Source organism: Sorex araneus, chromosome 2, assembly GCF_027595985.1.
Source record: "Sorex araneus isolate mSorAra2 chromosome 2, mSorAra2.pri, whole genome shotgun sequence".
NCBI lineage: Eukaryota > Metazoa > Chordata > Mammalia > Eulipotyphla > Soricidae > Sorex > Sorex araneus.
The window spans coordinates 218331063-218341448 of record NC_073303.1 but is presented as its reverse complement, the minus strand read 5'-3'; the positions used below and the strand labels follow the sequence as shown (position 1 = coordinate 218341448).

The 10386-nt window shown below is 63.8% G+C and overlaps 1 protein-coding gene across 2 annotated transcripts; it reads left to right on the top strand.

The window, feature by feature from the left end:
- Positions 1–4267: 4267 nt before the first annotated feature.
- On the top strand, positions 4268–10300 carry NAB2 (NGFI-A binding protein 2). Of its 2 annotated transcripts, XM_004601630.2 has the most exons (7): positions 4271–4649; positions 5963–6836; positions 7328–7461; positions 7748–7799; positions 7891–8023; positions 8218–8409; positions 9438–10300. In XM_004601630.2, the coding sequence occupies exons 1-7, from the start codon at positions 4567–4569 to the stop codon at positions 9545–9547; spliced, it is 1578 nt and encodes a 525-aa protein (XP_004601687.1). In that variant the 5' UTR covers positions 4271–4566; the 3' UTR covers positions 9548–10300. The 2 variants fall into 2 exon arrangements, with proteins under 2 accessions (XP_054982296.1, XP_004601687.1); XM_055126321.1 differs by lacking the exon at positions 8218–8409 and having other exon boundaries at positions 4268–4649.
- Positions 10301–10386: the final 86 nt, after the last annotated feature.

The window sequence follows — 10386 nt, the reverse complement described above, 5'->3', positions numbered from 1 at the left end:
TGGTCCCCTGAGCACCGCCAGGAGTGATTCCTGAGTGCAGAGCCAGGAGTAACCCCTGAGCATCGCCGGGTGTGACCCAAAAAGCAAAAAAAAAAAAAAAGAATCTTCCTTGTGAGACCATTGAGACAGTACAGGGTTAAGGTGCACACCTTCTAAGATCTGACCCAGGTTCAATCCTTGGCATCACCTCGGCTCCAGAGCACCACATATATGGCCCTGTCAGCACCACAGGACTGAGTATCCCCACACGGTCAGGCCCTAGAGTTGAACTGTAAGGGTCAACTGGCCAAGAATCACCAGGTGTGACCCCCCCCAGGCCCCCTGAGTTCTGTTTGAGAGGACTCTTCTCCCAAAATGAACTAGGATACATAATATCCTTAATGAAATACCCAGTACACCCATGTGGGCTCATATTTATATATTTCTTGGGGGGTCTCAGGGACACACTTAGTGGTGCTCAGGGTTTAACTCCTGGCTCTGTGCCCAGGGACCGCTCCTGGAAGACTCGAGGGAACATGTAAGGTACTGGGTCAGCTGTAGGTAAGGCAAGGCCCTACCTGCTGGGCTCATTTTTAACAACCTGTCTAAAAATAATATGTAATTTCTAGTCTATCAAGCTGCTTCTTCTATTTCATACATCCACGTAAGTTTATCTTCTGCTCTGTTTGGCTTGACTGTCTCTTCCTCCTGGAAACCTGGGAGAGGGGATTTTGGGGAGGCAGAGGGTCACACCAGGTAGTACTCAGGGCTTACTCCCAGTTCTATGCTCAGGAGTCACTCCTGGGAGGATCCAGAGACCATATGGGGTGCCAGGGATCAAAATTGGGTCAACCGCCTTTAAGGCAAGCGCCCTACCCACTTTTGGAAATCTCTGATGCAGTCTTCAAAATCTTCAATTGTATCACCATCTCGGCCTCTTTACACCAGTGACAGAAGAGAAAGTTCTGTACTTCTCTTAAGCTTTGTCTCTCTATATTGTGCTACTTTGTAACTATCCGTATTATCTGTCTACCCCACTACTCAATGAGTTTCTCAAAGGCAAGAGTGTACCAAAATCCGGGGCTGGAGCTATAGTACAGTGGGTAGGGCCTTTGCCTCACATGTGGCTGACGTGGGTTCCATTCCCAGCACCCCATATGGTCCCCTGAGCACCACCAGGAGTAATTCCTGAGTACAGAGCCAGGAGTGACCCCTGTGCATCGCCAGGTGTGACCCAAAAAGAAAAAAAAATAATAAAAATAAAATCCAGCATCTTTAAAAAAAAAAAAAGTGTACCAAGGGGCCGAAGCGATAGCACAGCGGGTAGGGCGTTTGCCTTGCACGCGGCCGACCCGGGTTCGATCCCCGGCATCCCATATGGTCCCCCAAAAAGCAAAAAAAAAAAAAAAAGTGTACCAAGATCCAATAACCATGACACGGGAGAAAAGAATCTTGCCTGGAGGAGACACAGAAAGAAAAGGGTCCAGGAAAGAGGTGACATCTGAACCACACCACGCCTGATGCTTTGGATTTGACCTGAAAAGCTCGGGAACTCAGAAATGGCAATCCTGGTTTCCAATTTCCCCCACTCGTCTTCCACCTACTTTCTCCACAATCTTTTTTCTTTTTCTTGGAAAATTAGGACTGAGGTTACTATTTCCCTTCCAGGAAGAAATCAGTGTAGACAATAAATTATTCCTTGATTAAACAAGATCTATTACTCTGCTCTGTGTGTCTCTGGGAAAACTGAGGAATTGGAGTGGGGGCGGGGCGGGGAGTTGCACAGGTGAGTCGGGTGGGGAAGGCTTCTGAGCCACACGGAGGAAAAGCAGGCCTGCAGAGAAGAAGAGAGGAACTGAAGCTTGGGGCCAAACTGAATTTGTCCCACTCTGTTTCTTCATCCTCTCCACACACCTGTCTCTTGATGTATTTCCATAGCTTCTCATCATCTGTTTGTCTGTCTCTTTGTCTCTTTATCTCTTTGTCTCCCCCCCTCCTCCCCTCCCTTCCCCCCCTTTGTTAAAGACTGGAAATTCCTTGTTCTCATGGAAGGGAGCAGGAGGGGAGTTGGGGGTGGCAGGAGTGGGCGGGAAGCAAAGAACAGACATCTCAGCAGCTCAGGCTGCGGAGGCGCTCCGGGCCTCTGGCGGGGCTTGACAAGTCAAAAGCCTCTTTAAATGTATGGATTTAAAAATCCATACATAGGGACTCACAGACAAACCTGGAGAGGGACAGACACCGGTGGATGCAAAGAAACATCAACCTCAGGGGGGTACCGAGTCTCACACTGGCAGTAAACAGCGTCTTAGATGTGCTTAGCGTTTTACCACTGACCGTTTTCAGAGACGTCCTCCCGTTTGAACCTCACAGCACCCTAAAAAAACAGAGGCGCGAACACGCAGGAGTTCGAGCACACACAAGTTCGCACCCTGCCGGCATCCTGCCAGGGAGTGGGGAGGCCCGAATCCCCGGGATGTTTCTCTCCCCTTCGTCTTCGGCCCGAGGACCCGTCCCAGAACCGAAGTGCCAAAGCCCAGGGTTCCTCCTTACGGAGCCCACGCCCAGACGCCCAGTGGGTCACCGCCACCTTTCATCACGCCCTTCTTCGCCCTCCTCCAGGCGGGGTCTGCAGCTCCCTCGCCACCCCGATCCCCAGGCTCCGAGCCGCCCCATGGGGGCCCTGGTGGGAGGGAGGGGGGCGCCTCGAGCAGAGGCTGCGTGGGCGGAGGATGTGCGTCACGGGGCGCGTGGGCCGGGAGAAGGAGGAGGCACGTGGAAACCCGGGGCCAGCGGCTGGCAGCCCAGGCTCCAAAATAACCAGAGGGGAGTGGGGGGCGGGGACGCCCACACACTGCTGATGGGGGTCGCGAGTGCCGGGGGAAGGAACTCGTGTACGCGCATGCTGGACCCGGGACGGGGCGTTGCGGGGGTGGCGCCCTGCTCTGATCGAGCACCACCCCCACCACCCCCAGTGGGGTTGATGGAATGGAGAAGAAAATCTTAGCTGGCGCGACCGCACCCCGCCCCTCAAAGCCCCCACCGGAATGTCGCACCAGCCGCCGCCCCCGCCGCCCCCGCCGCGCCGGCCGCGGGCCACTCAGAGGTGCGGGCCGGAGGGCGGGCCGGGGTTTCGGACGCCGGGAACCGCGCTCCGGGCAGTGCGCGCGCTTCCCTCCGCCCGCCCCCGCCCGCCTTCATTTCCTCTCGGCTCCGAGCCGCTGGGCCGGGCCCTTCGAGCCCCCGCCTGCCCTCCCCCCAGCCGTGGGCGGGAGTGTAATGGGAACCAGATGGGGCTAGGAGAAACAAGGCAGGGAGGAAGGTTGCGGAGGGGGGTGGGGGGCTAGCCTCCCCGAAGGAGCCCCTCCCTCCACATCCTCGGACGCCCCCCGCCTCGGGTCCAGCTTCCCCACCTGACTCCCGGGCGAAGTCCCCAGGAGTGTTACCTCCTTAGCCTACTTTCGCCACACAAAGTCCCCGGGAGCAGATGCTCCTCGTCCTCGGCACACTGGGTGTGGCGAATAGAGGAAGGTCCCTCTCCCCTCTGCCTGACCTGGGCGCAAAGAAAAGCAGCGCGTCCCAGTGCTCGCTTCCAGTGTAACCCGCCCATTTCTGTTCCCCAAAGTTCGGCGGGGACTGGGAGACAGGACTGCGGGAGACCTGGCTTTCGGAGAGCAGCCTCTCCCAAAGGCTCCTGGGTGGGTGGGTGAGCCGGACAGCTCAGCTAGACCTGCGGAACCCCCCTAAATGCACGCCCCGGGGCAGGCAGACGCAGGCGCCCGAGGAGCCGCGCGCCCCGAGTCGCCGCCAACTTTGCCCGGCGCCGGTGACATTCACACGCACAGCCGCGCCAGGCCCCGCCGCGCGGCTCCGGCGCGTGTGCACGTCGGTGCGCTTGGCGGTCTTTGTGTACCTGTGCGTGGTTGTGAAACTCCCGCGCGGAGGGGCTGGCGTGGCGGGGGGGCGGGGGCGGGGGGGAGCAGGAATGTCGCCGGCTGGGCGCTCACGTGGGTACGTGGGCGCGGAGAGGGCCGGCTGTGCATCCGGCGTGGGCGGCACCGAGCGACCTCGCCCCGCCCGCCGGGTCCCCGAGCCCGCCCTCCACCGCCCGGCCTCGGTCACCTCGGTCCCCAGCGCGGCAGCCCGGCGCCCGGGCGGCGAGTCCCCGCCCCCGCCTCCTGCTCCACACCCCCTCCCCCCCCACCACCCGGTCTCCGCCTCCCTCGGCGTCTCCGCCGCGGCGTCTCGGCGGCCGGTCCCGCCGCCCGGGCTCCCGCCCCCCGCCCCCGGCCCCCGCCCCCGGCGCTGCCCACGCCCTCCGCCCGCCCGGCAGCCAGCGCCGCGCCGGGCCTCGCTCCCCGTGCGTCCTGCGGGGGCGGAGGCGCGGAGAGGCGGCAAGCGCAACCGGGGAGGCAGGGGGGGGCAGAGGCGCAGACAGAGGCGCCGAGGCTCGCGGAGAGGAGACGCGGAGGGAGGGACGGAGCCCGGCCAGCGGCGGACACGGCCTCGCGCGCGGGCCAGGGCGCAGCGCGCAGCGGGCGCCGGGCGCTGAGCAGCGGGAGGGGCCGCCGCGGGGGTCTCCGGCCGTCCATGCACAGAGCGTCCTCCCCCCCTGCCGAGCAGCCGCCGGGCGGAGGTGACAGCGCCCGCCGGACCCCACATCCCAGAGCCAAGTTAGTGGGGAACCGGGAAGCGGCGGGGACTGGAGAGGGGTGGAGCTGGACTCAGGAAGGGGTCCGGAGGGCGGAGGTCGAGGAGAGGACGAGGGGGAGCGAGCGGAACGGGGGTGGGGGGTGGAGACTGATGGAAAAGGGGGTGCGTCTTCGAATTAGGGGGCCTTGGGAGCAGGCAGGGAGCTGATGGAGCTGACTGTGGAAGAATCGTACCTAGTTCTCCAGCCCCAGTGGCTCTGTGGGCATGACCTGGCATGTGAACCCTCCTGCAAAGAATGTGGGGGGGCCCCTAAGTGCCAGGGAAACCCTGGAGTTCTAGCTGGCAACAATGGAAGGCGGCGTGGGGGGGAGTAGTTGGCGTGGGGGGGGGAGGGCCGCTGAGCGGGCGCAGCTCGGCGCTGGCACCGGGCACGCATTGTGAGCCCAGCGAGCATCGTTGGACTGTGAAGCTGGACCTGGCCCGATGGCCCTTCGCGGTTCTGGACCCCTGCGCACAGTGGGGAGGGACTGCGTGCCGCCGCTCCCCCACCCCACCTGAGGCTGTGGGTGGAAAATGAGGGAAAGGCGGGTAGGCGGGAGCCCCCGGGCGCTTTTCGCCCACAGACTCTTCCACTGTGGGAGTCTGTGGGGGCGGAACAGGCCCCCGAGCAGAACAATTGAGGCACCCCGCCTCTTCGTGTCTGAGCTGGAGGGATGGGCCTACCTCCCTAGCAGGTGGGGGAAGTTTGCCCGTGGGGAGAGGGGCCCTGGGCAGTCTGGAAGAGAGGGGGGCATCGAGGGAGGGGGGCAGAGTGTGCAAAGACTGCCTAACAATGGGGAAACTCAGGGGAGAGGGCCAGGGGGGCTCCCCGCTGGCTCTCTGAGCGGGGGACCGGGCTGGGAAAGCGCCACACCCCTCCCTTAGCCACCTGGGCAGGATGCCAGCAGCAGGGAGTGAGGCTAGCCTGTCCACTGTGGGAGCCTGGGGCCCGAGAGCCAGCCTGGGTCCGGATGCCAGGGGGGCAGTGGGGGGTTTGGGTCTGTGCAGACCATACTCCGGAGCAGGGGCAGGACCTGTTCTCCCGGGGCTGTGCGGCCGGTCACAGCGCTCAATGTCCACTCGCCCCAAAGAGCTAACGGCAGTGACTGGCTGCCCCTGGGGCCAGTCAGGGGTGGCACTGCCAGGCCTGGGGCTGATACCCAGAGGCAGTGCTCAGCTCTGGGCAGGGGGCCTGGATGCTGGCAGGAACGAGAACTGCTGTGTGGGTTGGCACCCCGCAGGGGACTTGCGCTGATGTCCCCCCCCTCCCCTCTCCCCTGCGCCTCCTTTTCAGGCCCGGTGCCCGAGCCATGGCACTGCCTCGGACACTGGGGGAGCTGCAGCTGTACCGGGTCCTGCAGCGCGCCAACCTCCTCTCCTACTATGAGACCTTCATCCAGCAGGGTGGGGACGACGTGCAGCAGCTGTGCGAGGCGGGTGAGGAGGAGTTCCTGGAGATCATGGCCCTCGTGGGCATGGCCACCAAGCCGCTGCATGTGCGGCGCCTGCAGAAGGCCCTGAGAGAGTGGGCCACTAACCCGGGGCTCTTCAGCCAGCCAGTCCCCGCCGTGCCGGTCTCCAGCATCCCCCTCTTCAAGATCTCCGAGACTGCGGGCACCCGCAAGGGGAGCATGAGCAATGGGCACGGCAGCCCAGGGGAGAAGGCGGGCAGCGCCCGCAGTTTCAGTCCCAAGAGCCCCCTTGAACTTGGAGAGAAACTGTCACCGTTGCCCGGGGGACCTGGGGCAGGGGACCCTCGCATCTGGCCGGGCAGGAGCACGCCGGAGTCTGATGTTGGGGCGGGAGGAGAAGAGGAGGCCGGCTCACCCCCCTTCTCCCCACCGGCAGGGGGAGGAGTCCCCGAGGGCACGGGGGCAGGTGGGCTGGCCCCCGGTGGAGCTTCAGGGGGTCCCGACCGCCTGGAGCCTGACATGGTGCGCATGGTGGTGGAGAGCGTGGAGAGGATCTTCCGGAGCTTCCCGAGGGGGGATGCTGGGGAGGTGACGTCCCTGTTGAAACTGAACAAGAAGTTGGCGCGGAGCGTGGGGCACATCTTTGAGATGGACGATAATGACAGTCAGAAGGAGGAGGAGATCCGCAAGTACAGCATCATCTATGGCCGCTTCGACTCGAAACGGCGGGAGGGCAAGCAGCTGAGCCTGCATGAGGTGAGGGCCCCCCCAGGACCCCTGGCTCGGCCGTTGCAGCGTCCCCCTCTTCAACCAAGGGGCAAAGTAAAGATGCATGGGGAAGTCCCGGTGTCCCAGTATATGCCACTGGGGGCCCCAGAAGGAAGAGATAGCCTAGGCACTCCCAGGAAGAAGGGGTGCTGGTCTGTCTTCCCCCCTCAGAAGCCTCAGGGATGGCACAGTGGGTAGGGTGTTTGCCTTGCACACAACCTACCCAGGTTGGATCCTGGCCCCCCATAAGGTCCCCTGAGCCTGTCAGGAGTGATCCCTGCATGCAGAGCCAGGAATTAGCTCTGAGCACTGCCAGCTGGGACCCCAAAACAAAGGGGGGGACAAGAAAAAAAGCTCAGGTAGTGTCATCAGCCCAGTAAGCCTCTGGTGGCCGATCTCAGTGCAGGGTGGAAGGATGCGGGGTGGCCTGGGCACGGCAGCAGGGGCGGATGCTGATGCCCTGGGGCCCTTTCCCACAGCTGACCATCAACGAGGCCGCGGCCCAGTTCTGCATGAGGGACAACACGCTGTTACTGCGGAGAGTGGAGCTCTTCTCCCTGTCGCGCCAGGTGGCCCGAGAGAGCACCTACCTGTCATCCTTGAAGGGCTCCAGGTGAGACCGATGTCCCCAGCCCTTCCCTTCGTGCCCTGGCCCTGGCCTCCAGGACTCAGCGCTTTGGGGCTGCCTTCCTCCTAAGAACATAACCCCCCCCATTGGGCCAAGTCAACTTGTCTAAAGTTTGGCAACTCCTCCCACCCATCTCTGTCCCTCACCCCCACACACAGACACACTACAGGAATACACGTGTGAGGGACTGCATACACAGCACACGTGCCCCTCCCGAGGTCCTGTGCCCTCTTCCTGGCCTCGCCCTCCTTAGCCCGCTCCGTCTTTGCAGGCTCCACCCTGAAGAACTGGGAGGCCCTCCGCTGAAGAAGCTGAAACAGGAGGTAGGTGCTCCAGCTCTCTAGGGGGGCTGGGGGCAGCCTCCCCCCGCTGGGCCCTGGACAAGTCCTCATTTCCCCTCTGGGATATCCACAGGTGGGAGAACAGAGTCACTCGGAGATCCAGCCGCCTCCCACTGGCGCCGAGTCCTACGCACCCCCCTACCGCCCCAGCTTGGAGGAGGACAGTGCCAGCCTGTCCGGGGAGAGCCTGGACGGCCACTTGCAGGGTGAGTAGGGGTGGGCGGGCGCGGAGGGGGCGGAATAGCGTAGGAGGGAGGAGGGGCGTCTACCCAGAAGGGGGCTGGGGGGTCTTGGCTGGCAGGGGGCACAGGGTTTGGGCTGCTGGGTCAGGCTGTGCGGTTGAGGGGGGGTGGTTCCGGGGACTGGTCGCCCCTCACCTGACCCGTGCCCATGCCCACAGCTGTGGGGTCATGCCCAAGGCTGACGCCGCCCCCTGCTGACCTGCCGCTGGCATTGCCAGCCCATGGGCTGTGGAGCCGCCACATCCTGCAGCAGACACTGATGGACGAGGGGCTGCGGCTCGCCCGCCTCGTCTCCCACGACCGCGTGGGCCGCCTCAGCCCCTGTGTGCCTGCGAAGCCGCCTCTCGCAGGTGAGGCAGCCGGCAGCGCTGTCCCCAAGCAGCCCCGCCCCAAGGCCCCACGCGGACGTGGCAGCTCTGGTGTCCCGGGGCCAGGCGGGAGGGAGGAAGCGGGACGGGGCCAGCCAAGAGGGCAGGAGGCTGGGTGGGCTGAGGCCCCTCGACCGCCAAGAGGACCCCAGAGGGCAGCTCCCCCCACCCTGGAGAAGGGGTGTGACCCTTAAGGCCCCGGAATGGGGAGCAGGGGACCAGAGCACGTGAAGGGGCGACGGAGGGTCGGAGGGTCGCAGCTGTCGCCCCTTGGAGGCAGGAGGCGGCAGGAGGGTGGGGCAGGCTTGCAGTCGGGGTGGCCGGCTGGTGTTAGAAGCGGAGGAGCCCGAGGGGTGGGTGCTGGGGGGTGGGGGGCAAGGGTGGGGGGCAGGGAGCAGGCCAGTGGCGGGCCGGGCAGCGGCTGGGCTGAGAGTGACGCAGCAGACAAAGCCACCAACCCTGGCTTGGTATTTTTAAACCGTGTGTGGGTGGCGAGTGGGGGCGGGGACGAGAAGAGGGGCTCTTCTTGGGGGTGGAGCTGGGAGGCTGGCTTCCTGTGCTCCCCCTGATTTGGCTTCTAAGAAGTTGGTGGTGGTGGTGGGGGGGGAGGCGGCAAGGCAGGGTGGGCGGGGCCTGGGAGGGGGCCAGGGATGAGTGGGGGCGGCGGAGCCTGGCAAGGGGGGGGAGGGGGAGAGGTCAGAGCCAAGCCGCCCCCACAGCTCCTGACAGAACCAGAAATTCCAGCAGAGCGGAGGCGGGAGAGACAGAGAAAGAGAGAGACACAGAGACAGAGAGCTACACACAGCCAGAGAGGGGAGGGGGCGCCCGCACCGGGCCGGGGTAGGCACGCGATGGGTGGCAGGGGGGCGGAAACTCCGTGAGCTCCTCTCCACCGGTCTCTGGCTCCCCACCGCCGTCTCTGTCTCTGTCTCTCTCTCCAGCCCCCGCCCCGCGCCCCCACCCTCCTACGCACACGCCCCCCTGACTCGCCCTTCCCCTTCTCCCCGCAGAGTTCGAGGAGGGGCTGCTGGACCGGTGCCAGGCGCCCGCGCCCCTGCCCGCGCTGGTGGAAGGTCGGAGGAGCAGCGTGAAGGTGGAGGCGGAGGCCAGCCGGCAGTGAGGGGGGCGCTGGGGCCCCCACTCCTGGCTCCTTGGACTTGGGGCGCGCGCAGACCCGGCCCTCTGGGATCAGCCCGCCGCCCTGGACCCTCCCGCCGCCCTTCTCCTGCCTCCCCCCCAGCTCCATGGACACGGAACTGGGGGGCTTCAAGCAATAACCAGCGGGGGCCTGCAAGAGGACGCAAGGAGGGCGCGCGGTGCCCCTCCGCGGCGCCCAGAGCAAGGGGGCAAGGACCGCCGCCAGGGCATTCGGGGTCCCCCCCTCCCTTAACCGACACACTCCCCACTCTCTAGCTTGAACCAGTGGACTAGTTGGACGCAGTTGGACTTAGTTGGGACATGGGGGACAGGGGGGCTTCCCTGGGAGGGTCCAGCAGCTAAAAATGGAAACATTTTCCCCCAGGAACCGGGGGCCTAGGAACACTGGACCTGTACCTCCTCCCCTTTGCACCCCCATTTTTGTGCTTCTAGTTTGTCTCTTTAATTTAACAAGTGCTGCAGTCTGCCCACCCCCCCCCCTCTCCCGAGTCCTCAGCAGCTCTCTTCCTCCTGCCCTCTCCGGGGAGGGAGGAGGAACGGGGGTCCCCCTTCACCGGTCCCCTCTGGAGGCCTCGATTGGACTCAGGGTCTCCCTCAGCTGGGGTCTGGCCCCGCAGCCCCTCTCTGAGCAGTTAGAGCATCTTTCTTTTCAGATTGTGTACAGTAGATTATTTATTTTGTTATTTTGGAATAAAATTTATTTTATGGCTTAGGATTTATGACCCTCTCCCCACAAAAAGGAAGAAAGGGGGGCGCGGGATGGGGAGTGGGGGGCAGCTGGCAGTGAGTGGGCAAACAGAA